The 17,642-nt window shown below is 44.5% G+C and overlaps 1 protein-coding gene across 1 annotated transcript; it reads right to left on the minus strand.

Moving 5' to 3' along the window:
• Positions 1-3,813: 3,813 nt before the first annotated feature.
• Positions 3,814-17,633, minus strand: fbxl20 (F-box and leucine-rich repeat protein 20). The gene is made up of 15 exons (XM_071909822.2): positions 17,382-17,633; positions 13,526-13,587; positions 12,507-12,561; positions 12,315-12,389; positions 12,052-12,146; positions 11,872-11,940; positions 11,677-11,772; positions 11,314-11,440; positions 10,554-10,628; positions 9,631-9,761; positions 8,884-8,944; positions 8,513-8,557; positions 8,359-8,415; positions 7,989-8,201; positions 3,814-6,393 (listed from the first exon to the last, which is right to left on the minus strand). Exons 1-15 carry the CDS (start codon positions 17,421-17,423, stop codon positions 6,286-6,288), a joined length of 1,311 nt encoding a protein of 436 aa, XP_071765923.1. The 5' UTR covers positions 17,424-17,633; the 3' UTR covers positions 3,814-6,285.
• Between the last annotated feature and the right edge of the window lie 9 nt (positions 17,634-17,642).

Genomic DNA, 17,642 nt, shown 5'->3' on the forward strand with positions numbered 1-17,642 from the left:
TTACAGGGATCCAGCTGTGTAACTGTGTAACTGAAGCATCCATTTAATGAACCTAATTGCCATTTTAAAACACAGAATACAGAAGTCGAAGGCAAGGCTGCTTTATAAAGGTGACTGCCCTGCCTCTTGGTTTTAACCAGGCAGATCTAGACCTGGGACTCAGATCAGGGACTGTGTGTCCCCGGCCTTGAGGCAATTGCAATAAGGCTTGAGGTGTGATACCTCTGATTGCAAATGCAAGCTCATTTCCCACCTAGGTTTTACCAGCCACCTTGGGTGGATTTCTATTGATTGCTCCTCCCGTTAGAAACCCACGTATTACACCTTGGAAAGAGAGAGGAGCAATAAGGTTGTGGACACAGCTAGTGACTTCTGTAATAACCCGACGAAGGTGAAAGAAAGGGAGACATAGGGTGATAAATGACGGTTTTGAGAGGGTCTTATGCTAATACTGCACACATCACAGGGTGACAGGGAGGGCTATATTTCTCTCCCAGAGAATACTGCTGAATGTGATTAAAGGCATTTTTCTATCTGCACTGCATTATTTCACCTAAGCCCTACATCAAAGTTGTCGCAAGGTCTTTGGGTGGCGGAGTGTATTAGAGAAAAGAGAGAAAAGAGAAGAGAAAGGGAGACAGAGAGAGTCTCTGATATCACATTAATTATTCCTTCACTCCTCCAGCACCTCAGCAGTGCCACAGCACAGGCGTATAGCTGTAGAGTGACTGCTGAAAGGAACATTCTCCAAAAAACAAATCAAAAGTGTTCTAGTGTGGATAGCAGTGGCTTTGCTGTCAAAAATAAACGCAAACAATGTCTTGATGCGGTGATATGTATAGCGGCAATGAGCTCTGATCTGATCCGTCTGTGTTCAAACTCAGAAAAAACACAGACACACTTGACAGAATCGCTCAAGGAGGGAAGCACACGCATGCATTTAATATTCACTGGATCTTAAAAACTCCCCATCCTGCCACCCGCTTTCCATCCTCCATCCGATACCCCAGGAGTCTGTACAAGACTAGGCTAAAAATACACATTGGAACCAGAGTGAAACACAACAACCTCTCTGTGATTTGGAAAATGGGGAAATAATAGCTGGATGCAGGAGGTGAGAGGGGGGTGGGGGGGGGGGGTGGGGGTGGGGGTGGGGGGGAAGACTCCCGTGAGGCCCGGAGAGCCGAGACAGCGGTCGTCATGGTGCCGTCACAGGACCAGACCTGCTGCTCTTTCCGCTGGGATGCATTGATCCTGGTCATTCATCTGTGCTTCCATCTCAGATGCACGCACGTAAGCACACACACACACACAAATATAGAGACTTGACTTTGCATGCATTATCCCAGGAGTTCCCAAACTTTTTCCATGTCAAAGACCCCCCAAAAAAGATACACTTTAGACCACACATCCCTATCTGATAAAGGTTTTGCCTTTAAGAAGATTTTTGCTGTCTGTCTACACTGCAGATGAGAAGAGACCAGTGAGAAGTCAATCCTCTGATCAGTGTATTCATATGTACTCACTGTGCAAGCTTCTTGGAAATGAATCGAGTGAAATTAAAGGAAAAATTAACCTCAAAGTGAAAATTCTGTCATTATTTTCTCACCCCCATGTCATTTGTAGGACCACAAAACACACACTGATTTAGACCCTGTAGTTCCTTCTAACAAACTAGAAGTTAACAGGGCCATCTTGTCACAGCTTAGGAAAAAAATAATACAAAGTCCATCAAACTACTGCAAACAGCTCATGCCGCATAATCCAAGTGTTTTTGTAGCTGGCAGTGTTGGTGCAAAAGTCCAATATTTCTGCCATTATCCCCCATATTAAAATATTGGAGATACTGAGATAAATATTTGACTTTTGGGCCCACTTTGCAATCGTTTGGCTACAAAACACTTGAATTATGCTGCACAAGCTGTTTGGAGGATTTTGATGGACATTGTATGCTTTTTGGGCACTATAATAAGATCTCCTTTTCCGATATGGTCATCTCCTAAATTAAAATATTGGAGATAATGAGATACATATTTGACTTTTGGGCCCTCTTTGCAATCACTTGGCTACAAAACACTTGAATTATGCTGCACAAGCTGTTTGGAGAATTTTGATGGACATGCTTTTTGATAAGATGGCCCTTTAACTTGAAATAGTTTGGGGAGCTGAGGTGGAACTACAGCACTGTGTGTTTCGTGGTCCTATGAACGTCAGTGGAGTTTCAAATGACGTGGGGGTGAGGAGATAATAATGCCTCAATTTTCATTTTGCGGTGAAATATTTTGCTGAATTCTTCCCTCAGGAACGCTGGACCCCAGTTTTGGAACCACTGGCTGAGCCCATTTTTCTCTTAATGAAAGCAAATCAATCAGACATGTTGACTATAGTACATTACATTCTGAGCCCTGCAACCACCTGAGCACAGCCGTCAGACGTGATGTGATGGAGAGGAATCGTTACAAGTTGCCTGTTGCTGCCATCTAGTGCTGCACTAGGGTTAAACAGCCATCAACTGTGAAACAGATAACATCCAATACACTTCAGACCGCATCACAGAGGAGAAACGAGACAAGGCTTAATAATATAGGTATATATTTATTCATACGTACATATTCATTTATATCGGTTAATTGTAAAAAAAAAAAAAAAAAAAAAAGAAAAAAAAAAGAAAGAAAAGAAAAAAAGGAATAGATTTACAGTAATTATATGAACTACAGTCATTGTCAAAATTGTATTTGTAATTCATCAGGTGTCAATCTACCATGAACACACTGTAGATTCACCCCTTGCCCTCTGCCCTAATCCTCAGCCTTACTCCAGTGTTTGGGACCAAAATGTGCATGAAACAAACTGATCCAGAGCATAGTAATGTCATCCTCCATGTAAACCGGTGGAAGGTCAGACAAAAAGGACACAGAAGTGTTACTGTTTGATACTGTTAAGCACTGTGAGACGAAAATAAAAAAAAAAATAAAAAAAAAAACTCTGGTGTTTTTGCTCTGCAGACTCTGTAGTGTATTTTGTGTCATTAAAAGACCGATGAGAGATTATTCCTTCTGTGTTTGCAAAGCCTATAAAACCTTCAGGAGGTGGTTGAGTGTGATTAGCTGTATGTTTGAATCCAAGTGTAAATTTCCCAAAAAGCAGGTTACATCTCAGCCGGTGTGTATACTGTTTGATTGAAAGCGCGCGTTGTCAGCGGCACTGATGACTCAGCACGTGCCACATACAATGCGTGAAGAGGGCAAGCAGGTGTTACATCCAGGCTCATACACTAAAATCCTATGACTTTTCCTTTCCCTCCCCCCCCTCTCTAGTTAACTCTCTAACCCCCGGAGCACAGTTTCTAACCCGGGAGGTGAGTGCATTACATATCTCCGCCATTTTGGCTCTTGGTTGTTCCCTAATCCTCCGTAAAACCCCATTCAAAACAAAACAGATCAGACTGGATTACACTGGATTCATCTCATCTTGCATTATCCTGCCCGCGCTGGCTGTCAAATCACAAACTGAATAGAATCACCATTCAGTGTTTTGCCTGTTGGCTTGCATCTTAAAACAGAGACGGGGTGGGAAATGGGGACGTTTCAGTTATAAACGTTCCACGCTGGGTATACCAATTTGTGTTCTGTTTTAAATGGAAAAGCAAGGCATAATAAGTTAAAGGAAAGCACACAAGGGGAGGAATCTGATTCTGCTATATCGGCACACCCATCCGAGGACGACTCCTTGATGGAAACACATTCAACGTGTAGAACCTACATCGTACACACAAAGCCATCGCGAACTCCTCCTCAACTCACATCAAAGAAATCCAACTCACATTTAACATTTATTACAATTGCACTGGCTCAAACCCTTCCCCTGCACAAAGGCTACACTCTGGACATTTAGTAACATTTAACTCTTAATAAAAACACAAACTCCATCAGACCAAAACTGAGGACTGGAAGACGGCTCAAACTCAACTGGGAGACACTGAACTCATGACTTCAAATACAAAACAGGCCCACTTCAAACCACACCAAAACAGAAATGCAAAAAAAGAAAAAAAGGAGAGTAGAGATCTAGAGGAAACCATGTTGAACAGAAAAAAAAAGCAATAAAAGACACAATCATAAAATGAACAACAGACAGGAGAGACACAGAATAAAGCAGGTGCGAGTGCAGGAGAAGATCATCCATAAGAAAAGGCTTCAATACTTCATAGGGCGGGGGCTGAAGTCCGTTAGCCCTCCGTTGTGACGAAATCATTCCATCATGTCTGTCAGCAGGCCAGAATTGTGCGCTTGCTTCAGCTCAAGATTCAGTCGACTTCCTCTTGTAGTGACTCCGCCTGTCTGATCCAGTCTTCCCTCCGCCGACGTCGCTGGTCCCAGACAGACGGAGGAGGTCAGGGGCGGCAGGGTCGAAACCCGCCGCCCGCTCTGTCCCCCCTGCAAGGCCTCATGGGAGCTGAGGGCGACGGCAACGCCGCCGAGCGCCTTCCGCTCGAGACGCCGGGCGTCTCCTCTCACCGCTGCGCGTGGTTCACCAGTTCCTCGTAATCAGAACCGTCACCGATGCAAAAAAAACAAGAGCAACTAAATGAAACCAAACTAACTGAAAATAGAGATACTTTGATTGTTTTCAGTTGGCTTTTTCTTTCCATTGTCCTTGTCTGACAGCACAAACTCATGTAGTGATGTCCAACTTTTTTTTTTTTTTTTCTTCTTCTGTCAAAAAGAGTGTGTCTATATTATTCCGTTGTTGACATTAGCTTTTTTTCACGGGCCAGCTTCAGTTCTTCAGTCCAAGTCCAGATCTGCTACTGGCTCAATGGTTGAATTTTCTCTCCGAAGCTCCGGCACATTTTCTCGGGCACATGCACACTCAGACGTGCATGTGCGTTCAACAGTGGTTCGCTATAGTTCCCACTGCGTGACCCGTCGACAGTAGTCTCCCCCCCCCAGTCTCACGTCGTATTCTGTGGTGCTGTTTCGCTGGCTTCGGCGCTCGGACTCCCACAGTCCTTACATATATACAATTAGATTTAAAAAACTAGAGTTGTTACATGCAACATTTGGCATCTTCTCAAGTCCCCACTTGTAAGTCTTAATTGGTGTCCATTTTAGAAAAATATTAAACTTTGTCCTTTTTTTTTTTTTTCTTAAGTACGATGAAGCTTCTGATTGTAACAGAGAGAGAGAGAGAGCTGAGGGTATAGTGGGAGCAAGCTCAGTGTATGCATGTGTGTGTGGATTTGTATTTGTGTGTGTGTGTGTGTGGTGTCAGTAAAATACCAGTCTTTTATATTCTGAGATGGTTGTTAAAATTCTCTTGGTGAAGTGTCTCATTAATTTTAATGTACGTGCAAATGGCTGCAAGTGAACTTTTACATTTTTAAAATCACAAAATAAGCCTCCATTATCCACACTTTATATGCCTGTGTGTGTGTGTGCGTGTGTGTGCGTGTGTGTGTGTGGCGGGGCGAAGGGCAGGCAGTTCATGGCTGTGACTCTGGCCTTTTCTAATAAAGTACATCTACTTGGAGAGAGCAGTCTGCAGAACAAAGCTAACACAGGTCTTACAAAGGGCAGCTGGAAATTAAGTGCAGTTCTGTCTGGAGGTAGCTTGTAAGTGACCTTCAACGCCGAGGGAGGGGCGGAGGAGGGGGGCGAGGGGGGGGTGTTTCAACCTATTCAATATTCTGCCATTGTAATCTGGCTTGTTGTACTAAGTCAAGTGTCTGGTTGCTCACAAACGCCCCCAGATGGTCTCTGGAGTGGAGATCTTTTCCTCACAAAATAAAAACGTCTAGTGAATCAGAGCTTTTGCATCCTGTACTCCATTTAATGAAGAGTCTAATCCCTTAACAGTGGTGATCAGATTGGATTTTTATGTAACTCTCTATGTAATACTGGTTTGTCTATCGAATACAGGCCTTGGGGACAGCGAGGACTGTACTGGCATTCTACTAGGGGTGGTCTGTCTGTCTGTCTGTGTGTGTGTGTGTGTACATGTGTGTGTCCAGTCAGCGTGTGTAAAAGGCTGTGGATGGATGTGTGTGTGTGTGTGTGTTGTGCAGTGGGGGGTTTGGGAATGTTTTGGGAAAGTTGTCCGAGACCCTGTAGCGTTGTTTGGCTCTCTCCCTCTCTCTGCAGCTCCAAAAAGGGGGGACACACCAGCATGTACTCTATAACAGGGGGCTGGGGAGCAGGAGGGGGGGGCAGCAGGTCAGGGGTCAGGGGGTCAAATGATGGGCTGCGGGGAGTGTGCATGGGAAGGGGAGTTGTTGTCTTTACATCATAGCAGGACACAGCAGCGGCAAAACCTCTGACGGCTCCCCCCGACCGAGGGGGGCGGAGTGACGGGAGCGAAGTACGCATGCACTTTGATGTTAGGCAGATGGGTCTGTGGTGAGAGAAGAGAGAGAAACAAACAGAGGGCAATGTGTTAATGGTTCATACCGACACGTTTAAAGGCTGCACCAGGCAGCTCTGCACGTTGGCGGCTCCAAATCGCAGCGGGAGGTAATTGTTTGAAAAATTTGAACTTCGATACCCAGAAATCCTGTTATGTGATGTTAGTAAACTGCACACAGCACGCTCATTGTAAGAGCCATTCTAGGGGAAAATATATTTTGATATATTTGTAATTTGTATATTTGAAATAATGTTGATAGCTAATAATGTTAATTGAAATACTAGTGATATTGAATAGTTAATTTGTACTATAGTCATATTTGTTGATTATTATAGAACATTAGATTTCCTATAGTTTCTTATGTAGGCCTATAGCCTAATAGATTCTAAGTAGTTGAAATGCTCCTTTACATTGACGTCACGTCATTAGACTCAATTGGAGTGAGAAAGTCCACGGAGCAACACAGTTTTTTGACCGAGAGAAAATGATTGCTAATTGACGAATCTTGTTAGTCTGTAACTGTTTTGTTTTTCCACTAAACGTTCTAAATGGAGTTATGGTCTCGAAATTTATTCGCGTCAGACTCATTGCTTTTTGCATGGACTTTACCCAGTAGTTGCACATTTTGAAACACTGAAGGAGTGCTGCTACACTCATGTTCGCTAACCTGGCCGGTCTGTGATGCTTTATACCAGATGTACAAGAGAGGCAAAAGATCTAACATTTGTGAGTTCAGGTTTCTCTGGACGGAGCAGTCACTGCTGTTTAGGAGACAGTTTGGATTTCACCCATATGTCACATCATGAGAAATCTGGTTCGCCAATTACATTTTTCTTCCTAGTTCCACTTTGTCTTTGAATGGAAGATGGAAGAAAGAATTATTACAGCCGAGTCAGGATTTCCTGAATTATATGACCCATCTCTGTCAGCTAATAAACATCCTGACAAATAATGTACGGAGGAAAGTGGCTTGTTGGTCATCCTGGTGTGAAACGATATCTGAAGTAGCCTCAAATATTTTAGCTGCTAACTTTAGATCTGGTAGACTGAACAAGTGATGTTAGCTTTCTAGCTTACCTATCCCATCACTGCCAAGTAGCTGTAGCCACTTAGCTAGCTAGCTTGCTAGAGTAAAGCACAGTTTCAACATTGTGTTTTCCAGATATATGATTATGGATTATATTTGGGGAAATTAAATTAAGGACATTATAAAATACAAAATAGGTCTACATAAATAAATAAATAATGTTAAACAAACCGAAAATTTGCTTGAAATCTTGACTGAAACCCACTGAAACGCCCACAAGCGCCTACTAAGTGGCCGTGCCAAGTCTGCACGGTTAGGGGTTCAATTCCCTGTGTGGCTCCATGGGTTGAGCCTGGCACTAACACTGTTAAGATTAGGAGTCTGATTCCCTCTGGGGCCACACACGAAAAATGAAAATCTATGCACTCATGATCCTGATACTTTGTATACAATCATGCACCAAAATAGCATATGCTAAGACAGCAAACCGGGTGTTTACAGTACATACTGCATATGAATCAGTGCTTACTCACTGCCGCCAGCCCACACAACTCACCCTTAGTCTCTTGATGCCGGCGCGGGTGATCTGCTGGCAGTCGTAGAGCTCGATGCGGTCCAGGCTGTGGCAGCTCTTCAGGTGCTCCAGCGAGGCGTCTGTGATCAGGGGGCAGTTGTCCAGCTCGATCACCTCCAGACGGTCGTGAGCGCAGGGGCCGCTGCCAAGGTGTCTGATGCCATCGTCGGTGATCAGCTCGCAGTGAGACAGGCTCTGACGGAAACAAAGCAGCACCGAGACAGGAGCTCCGTTACTCAGCTGCCCACCAGAACAAGTCATGCTCCGTTACTGTAGATACGATGCAGTGAGGGTCAGATGAGGCTACAGGAGCCCAGTATGGGCAAAACACAAGTGGCAGGCACACACTCACCAGGACTTGCAAACGAGGGCAGTGGATGGACAGCTGGATAAGCGTGCCATCTGTGATCTGATGCAACAGTAAAAGAAAGAAATATACATAAATATACATAACTGCAGGCGACAGCAGGACTGACTGTTATGTGCAGCTCTGACTGAAGATTTACCTGCACACATTCTTCTAAGTCCATCTTCTCAAGCTCATGACAATTCTGCAAGGAGAGGAGGAAAGGCATTGTTATATGATTGTGTGTGTGTGTGTGTGCGCATGTGTCTGAGAGAGAGAAATGTTATTAAGGTGGTAATTGAGTACATTTTGAATATTTGGGGGGAAAAAAATACAAACCGCACTTGAGTTATTTTATCTTGCAAGTAGTTTTGAGTCACTTTTTCAGACCATTTATGTGTCTGGGAATATAAATGAATGCCACCTCAACTTGTTCAGATATCTAAATCTGTGTTCAAAGAGTCAATAGTTTGTGTGTGTATGCACTTGTTACACTATTGCATGCAAGCAAGTGCGAGCTGCCACACTCACCCTTGCTAATGTAGTGAAGCCCACGTCTGTGAGCTGAGAGCAGCGAGCCACTTCTAATATTCTGAAAGGAGAGAGAGAGAGAGAGAGAAGCAGAGAGTTGCTCAATGACAGCATCACTTACAGTCTTTCACTCTCTGCGCTCTTGCTCTTGCACGCAGAGGGTGGATGGGACTTTAAAGTAACTGGATGAAGTATGGCTTGAGATAACGATATTGCCACAAGGCCCTTTTATCCATTCCTCCCCATAATTTCCATCATTATCTCAACCGTAGCAGCAGGTTTTAATAAGTCATTCTCTTTTGGTCATATTTAGCATACACTGCAAAAATTATCCATCTCAGCAAGTCAGTCTGAAAGTGAGTCTTAAAATCTTACTTTCCTTAAAACAAGTGAAAAAACCTGCCAGTCGGGTGAGAGAATACCACTTGTTTCCAGTGTAGTTTCACCTGTTTCAAGAAGTTATAATATCACTTCGCTAGCATCAAAGTGCGGTCAATCAATTTCAGAAAATTCTTGAAACAAGTTGATTTGCATTGGACATCAACTCGCACTGAAATTATCTCACACCATTTGTGGATTTTCCATCCCATTTGTTTTAAGAAAAATGAGATTTTAAGGCTCCCTACTAGACCAAATGACTTCTTAAGATGGGTATCTTGTTGCAGCGTAGTAGCAGGCTTGATCTCTAGGAAGTAATCCACAGCTGAAAATTGAAAAAGTGTCAGCATGTGAGGTGTGGAGGTTTACCTGAGGCGGGGGCAGTTCTGTCCCAGGGCGTGAAGGATGGCGTCTGTTATGTTGGCACAGCCCGACACACACAGGGACTGCAGGCGGTGACAACCCCGACAAATGGTGATGAGACCCTCATCTGTAATCTGCTGCTCAGAGAGAGAGAGAGAGAGAGGACAGAGGGGTCGCTCAAATCCACATCCACAGTGAAACACATACCTATCAACTGCCACACAAGCTGACATCAAGGATTATTGGCTATATGCATATTTCCTGTGTTCACTGGTTGCTATGCATCTACGACAATTAACTCATGACCTATATTCATGTGCCACCTTGATGATGAGAGCAATATCTCCGATTAGTGTACTGTTCATTTCTTTCTTTTCCCTATTCACCGTCGTTTTAAGGATCACTCAAGATCAGACAAGGAAGGAATGGCTGAGAGAGAGAGAGAGAGAAAAAGCAGAAAAAGAGAGAGAAAAAAAGCAGAGTAACAAAGAGGTGTAACAACTGGCACAAGATGAGAGGATGAGTTCCCGAGGTGCGAGATGAGAGGGAGAGGAGGGGAGGAGGAGGACAGCATTCGGGCGGTGATGAAGGAGGGGAGTTTTGGAGACAGATGCAGCCGCTGAAGAGGCCAGAGAGAAATAATTGCATTGTCTGAGCAGGTTTCACACACTATTAGCTAAGTGGGCTACATCCTCGGCTTGCTGTTGAAGAGCAGGATGCGCACTTGCTCAGGAGTTTCATAACCGTGTTTACAGGGAGGCATTCCATTTCACGAAGATGAAATGTCAAGTATGATTATAACTGCCAAACAGGAGAATCGCTGATATGAAACCAAAGCAAGAGAATTAAGTTGTTGTTGTGACTGTGAGGTTTAAATTCGGCGTGCGGCAGCCAAACGATCATCTTCCAGTCATGTTGAATGTACTTACTGAGCATGTCTGCAAGTTGAGTGTGACCAGCTCTGGACAGTGAGCCCCAATATGCTTCAGAGCCTCGTCTTCTAGCTGCAGGAGAGATGGACAGAGGAAACAGAGGTAGACATTTACAGAGTGTCATCTGCAATCAAATTACACCAGCAGCCCTATGATCTAACCCACTTCCCTCACTCCATCTCACTGGCTATGTGCCATTTACAAGGTCAAGGACAAGGTATGTAATGTGATTTGATGCGTGCTTTAAAGTAATAATCTGTGACACTTTCATGTAAATAAATGTTTGTTTTGATACTCTATCGCCAATTGATATAACACAGTAGTGAGTCAACCTATACCCACTTCATTACATTTTTTACATTTGCTGTTCTAAACACTCTGTGTCCACCATGGCTGAACAGACAAAGAAAAGAGCGCCACCTACAGAAAGTCAAACTTCATCAACAGAAAATCCAAGGAAAAAGACGTCACCGTAAAGGACACACTGGGAAGTGCAGTGCAAAAACACCACAACAAAGACCGCTTAGCACCAAAAACAAAGCAAAACAAAAGAAAAAACGAGTATTTTGGAGATTACCACTTTAATAGGGTTTTATCTTATCTTTTTTTTTATTGTGTTTTCATTATGCATTTCTAAAGAAAACCCTGTCTACAAACCAAATTTCCCTTAAACATATCCGATACATTTTTCAACTGAATTAAATCATCTCCAAAGCATTAAGCTCCATCCATCTACACCCTCAGCCAGTCCCCATACCTGCGTGCAGCCCTTGAGGAAAAGGCCTTTGAGTCCGGGGCAGGATCGCACCAGGGCCTGGATGCCGTCCTTGGTGACCTGATCACACCAGGAGATGTTGAGCTGCTCCAGCAGGGGACAGCCCTCACTAAGGGGGGGGGGGGGGGGGGGGGGAAGAGGAGAGGAACCAGTTGAGCCGTAACATTCGCCTGTCACACCTGTCAAATTATTCCCTTAACCTGCCCACCATGCATGTGCTCAGCAAAGAGGCAACCATCTGCTACAAGTCAGAGGTGCTTCCTCTTGTGGGAGAAGGCAAGGGAAAGAAGAAGAGGGCAAAAAGAAAGAGAGTATAGGTACTCATCACTACTTGACCCTGCACACCTGAGAGCTTTGAGTGACAGGTTGGTGATTGAGGTACAGGAGGCGAGGTCCAGGTGCTTCAGCTTCGGACAGAACTTGCTGAGGCTATTACATGTGCTGCAAAAGAGACGAGAGACAACAAGAGAGTGACTTTGATGGAGAAACGGCCTTACGACGCATGGGGCAGCCCCGTTACATGAAACAAAACGCACAAACCTGTCAGTGATCTTGGTGCAGCCGTTCAGACTGAGCAGCTCAATGTTCCTGCAGTTCTGGGAGAAAGTCCTACAGAAAGAAAACCAAACAAACACATAAGCACTCACACGTTTGCTTGCAGGTAGGCTCATCCCTCTTTCTACAGGATCTGTCCTTGAGCAAACCCCGCCACAAACTCACCTCAGGGCGCTGTCTCCCACACCCAGGCACCCGCGCAGGCTCAGCTTCCTAAGGAAACCCCCACATCGCTTTGAGATGTTCTCCACCACCCGGCCCTGCAACAAACACCGGACACTCAGCCTGCTGTATTTCCATCTAACAACTAGGGATAAATTACAGTTTAAGGTTGAGGTTAAAAGGTGTGAAGGAGAAAATACAGGAGGAAAGACTGAAGCTACTGGTTCAGAGTAAAGTAGATGAAGGGTCGGATCCGACTAACTCACCTCAATGTCTCTCTGAAAGTCGAAGAGGTCGATCCGTTGCCAGTTGCTGCCATCCAAGGCCAGAACGTTCCAGGACTGAGAGTAGGGAGGGAGAAACAGGTTTAAGATCAATGTTTCCCTCAAACTTTCCACACACACACACAACACACTGAAGCACAGACACACACACACATCTTGTGAACACAGACTCACCCGTGAGACCTGGGCACAGCGACAGAGTGTCACCACATCCAGAAAGGAGAAGATTCTGGAAGACAGACAGGGACGGTTTAGAGACCCTGCTCGCCCCGCTGCCAGCAGCCTCCTCTCTAACACCAGACTCTCTGCCCTCAACTCAACCCTGCCTCTGCCGAACCAGAGCCTCTACACACACACACACACACACAACACAGTGCTGTGAGTGAATCTGCTAATATTGTCTTTGACTGTCAGGCAGGATAGATGTGTTTACCCTGTTCGCAGGAGAGGCCTGTTTACTCAAAGCGGGGTCCTTACGACGAGACGCGCCATCTCCTTTTAAAGAATAGAGCTGGAGACTTCGAAGGAGCCCACAATGCAGCAAAAAAAAAAAAACTGTGTTAGGGCTAAAGCGGGGATGCAGCGAGTCCCGGCACAGACCGCCTGCCCCACAAATCAGGCCGCCGCACCTGGCTGGGCAGCGCAGAGTCAGCAGCCGCAGACCAGGCAGCTCGGTTGGCAAGGCCCCGGCTTGAGTTATGGCCTCCATTTTCTGTTTGCTCAGGGGCTCTTTACTTTTTTTTTTTGTCTTAAATCGATTTGAATGTTTTATAGCCTCAAGCATCTGTTTTTAATTACAGTTTTTGCATGGGGGAGGGCAGAGGAGGGTAAATTTGCAGCATGGTGGTCCGTTGCCTGGTTGGTTTAGTTGACGAATTTGCTAAGGAGAAGTGAATGGCTTTGTCTGTATCTATTGCTCGATGTTTTGTTTACCTCTAAATGTCAATAACGTCAAGTGAGTATATATGATCATGAGCTGCACGGTGTGTGTGGAGGGTGTTTGAAGGGTTGGGGGTGTGTGGGTGTGGGTTGGGCTGGTGGGCTGCAAGGTCATTCGTGCCTTTGTGTGTGTTTGGATGTGCTAATCAGGAGCAGAGGCTGGGTGGGGAGGCAGTTGAGTGCGCAACATGCCATTTTAACTCTCAACAAACCCTGCGGAGACTCTGACTGAAGTGTTTAGAAACATCACTCACCGTAGCAACAGCTCCTTAGGTAGCTTCTTGTTGATGACGGCCTCGTCGCTGTTTGAGAACATCTGAAAAGGGGGCAGAGGATAACGTTAGCCCCCCGCGGGCTGCGTGGTGGGGCCTCCTCCATCCACCACATCACTCAAGGACGGCCCCAGCATATAACCAAGGTTAACCATCATAATCTCATCAGTTGAGATACGTTCAATGTCACGGCTCGGAAAACACAGAGGGTGACGGAGGATGAAGCAGAGGAGGAGAAAGGGTTTTGTGTCTTCTAAGCAAAAATAATAGGACCTTGTACCTCCTCCAGAGCTGCGATGGCCTCTGTTTGCATGCATATTCTTTCCTTATTCAGCTTTATGTTGTTTTTACTCTATTAAATTCGTCCAGTGTCCACATAAGCATGTACTGAGGATGTGTATTGGAGTTAATGGCAATTGTATCTCTTGTGGCTCTCGGAAGAATAGCGGCTGCTTATGCAACAGCTAATGGATTTCCAAATATATAATTGCACGGTCTGTGAACACAAATACTAGCCTATATTCCACGGAAATGCCTCAGCACATCAAGAGACAGTGAATTAGCATTTATAAAGACCCAGCTACTTAGGCGCACACCCACTCAGGACTGCAGGCTTCCCACAGTTTGTGAGGAATCTTACTCAGCTAGATTGTAAAGTTCAATAGGGTGAGACGACGACGGTCTATATGCTAATCTGTGAGCAAATGAAGCAACATCTGGCCCAATCCGTTTTACTCTATGGACGCAGAAAGATAAATCTAATGCGTGGGGGTTTTGCTGTGTCATTAAAAGGAGGAAGGAACATGCTATTCACAAGAGGCAAACATCTGTGTACATGAAATTAGCTATTCCTTATTTGCACTTCCTTACAGATACAAATATGAATCATTCAACAGTAAACTTGATGTTTCTTTACTGACTTTAAGGGAAAGGAATGATTATTAAGTCCAACGGCGGTATATTACATGTCATTTGTTCAAGGGAGGTACATCTTAAAAACATATTCACAGCTTGTACACTTCACCAAGCTGATCCAGCAGTTCTGCAAAACAAACTAACAAGTCTGCCTGTTGAAATTAACGACTGGACTTTTAAAAATACAGCGAGCTCTAGGTCAAAGCCTCTTCTATGTCTCTCTCATACAAATACAAACACCACACACACACACACACACACACACACAAACACACACACAGCTGTCTATGCAGGGGCTGCCTGCCAGCACAGACGTGTAAAATTTTGAGGGAGTAGGAGGGGACAGACATTTCGCATTTGGATTTGGGGCAAATTTACTGTGACAGCTCGCCTTTCAGAGCACTACTCAACCGGCCAAATAATCCAGGGCCATTTCCAAAAGAACCAGATGCGCATGGTCAACGGGCAAACACTGTCCCCTTTTGTAATCTAACATAAAATGAACCTGATGCTGCATGAATGTGAGCATTATGTTTTTCTCCGCTGGTCAGTGATGTAGAGGGAAATAAAGAGATGGGTGAACTGTGACCTCCAGCTGGTGATTATTGTTAAACATCACAAAAATCAATTTATTTATGTTGCCTTAAAAGACCCCATTCCCAGATTAAATTTACATCAGTTTGATACTATTTACTGTATATACTATGAATTTATGTAGGCTAATTTATGTCAGAGCGGTGGGTAAAGTGCGTTTGGGTGAGTTTATCTCTGGTTATAGTTAAGGACCGTAAATCTATGAAATGCCCAAGGGAATCTGTCAGCAATAAATTTAGATTGTGTTGTTGCCTGCAGCTTAAATGGCTACAGCCACCCTGCTAACATCAATACACCCGATTATACACAGCGGAGTGATGACGTCAATCACAACTACAGTTATTATTGACAAATTCCATTAACTGACAAACATAATTATGGGACATTAACGCGTGCCCACTTTCCAGACTGTTGTAGTCTATTGTTGTGGTGCTAATGAACTACAGATCACGTAGGCTATCTACCGCAGAGCTGTGTCAAGCCAGCCAGAATACATAAACACATCTTCCGGTCACGACTTTCAAAATAAAACAGTGTTTGACCAGCATGGGTTTTTGATGGCTGATAACCAACACTTATGTTTTTGCACTGGAGCTCCTAAGAGCTGATGTTTTGTGCCAATATTCTATAGCTTTACATTTGACCAGTTCCATGCCCATCAATCAATCAATCAATCAATCCCAAACATCCTATAACCGTATTCAGGGTTTCCCCCAGAATTTTCTGCATGGTGTAAAAGTCTGAAACAGCATAGACCATGGGACACTAAAACTCACCACTGAAATCCAGGATAATAATAACGTCTATATTCATACTAATTCACATTTGTGTGGAATCCAGTCAAAATGCCATATAGGAATCAATTCATGTTACGGGCTTCCCATGGACAACCAGTGTATCACTGATTAATCATACAATAAAAATGTAATTAAACAAACTGCATCACATTTATCATGTTGGCGGTGAATGACACTGACTGCATGATATCCAATTTTTAAGGCAAATATCGACCGAGATGTCGTCAAATCAATATATTAGTCAAACCCTAATTGCAATACTTGGTGAGTAATAGAATGTTCCAAAATGAATATATACAGAGGAATTTGTAGTAAATAAAAAAAATTGCTGGTTTTTTTTCAAAATGTCCTCTTCACAGCACATGTTCATAGTTATTTAGAAATACATGTCAAAACCTACACAAAGACAGACTCGATCACATAACATCTAGCCAATCAAACAACTTGGAAGGATGACTGCTGTCTTGATAAAGTCAGTTTAAACCCATAGCTGTGGCACAGCTGTCCCTACAGACCACAAAAGAGGAGCTCCATTAACCAAGTGGCAAACTTCACGCTTTTATTTTGAAGGCAAAATCGCCTTACTTCCGCTCGTCACCTGTCTACCTCCCGCTAGCTTGACGCAGCTCCAACCGCAGCTGTCGGGCCAGAAGGTAACGGCCTGAATCTTCTGAGTCGTCAGCTGTTGCAACGTTAAAAATAAATAAAACCACACACAAATCCCACGCTAGCTGGGGATTAAACAACACCGAGTGCTCGCGCTGTAAGGCCAATGTCACGGGGCGGATACATAATGTCTGTTTTCAAGTTTTCACCATAATATTTCACAACGCTGCCTGGCTGCGACACAAAGTTTATTATCCGCTAGTGAACAGCAGCAATGTATGTGCATAGGTTCTCCGCTCAGTTCAGGTTTATAATGTGTGTTGGAGGCTATGCTAGTCCAGTGGAGCCATGGCTGATCCAACACCGGGTCCGTGTAGCAGTCACAGCCCGAGGCCCCCGCAACCGCAGCGGCCATGGACATGCACAACACTCCGCTCATCAGACAGCCCCAGAAAATGACATAAAACCCCATTCCCGAGGATATAGACTCACTTATAAAACACCTATCGCATCGTACTAAAGTGTAGCCAGGAAATACATGTTCATGCCTGATGTTTGAGTGTGTATGAGAGCTGTCTTCGGCGTGCTGTACAGCCTCATTGTCTTTGTTTTGACGGCGCAGGGAGAATCGAGGACAACATTTGAGGACCTTTAAAAACCCCAAAATGTTTCAATACCGAACAGCACGGCAGGCTCAACGCAAAACCCCGACTCGTGTCCTCAACGAAATAACATGCTGTATATTGTTGTTGGGACAAAACAACAGCGTTTGACCTAATCCAAAACACTGACTGCGGAAGCTGCACCAATAGCCGTTTTACACTAAATACAGCGACGGACATCAAGTAGGCCCGCATCCTAACGTTAATAAAAGGTCCGTTGAATGTATGTCAGTCACTGTCAATTATTATACATAGTCAACTCACCTCAAACCGGCTCCGTGAAACACCATTTACCTCCTTCCCCATGTCGGACGGCGGTTTACCGACTCAATGAATCCGCTGTAGGCGCAGTAAAATGTAGATACGGGCCCTCTTCTTGCCGATTCCCCTCCACAACTATCATGCTACCGTCCTCTCGGTAGCTCCAAAGGTGCAATCCCGTTGTTTTTCGGCCTGTAACACAAACGCAAGAGCTCTCTTTTTTTGGGATAAAATATACACCAGCCGACAAGCCAGCTCTCTTAT

The sequence above is a fragment of the Centroberyx gerrardi genome, chromosome 7 (genome assembly GCF_048128805.1).
Source record: "Centroberyx gerrardi isolate f3 chromosome 7, fCenGer3.hap1.cur.20231027, whole genome shotgun sequence".
In the NCBI taxonomy this organism is placed as follows: domain Eukaryota; kingdom Metazoa; phylum Chordata; class Actinopteri; order Beryciformes; family Berycidae; genus Centroberyx; species Centroberyx gerrardi.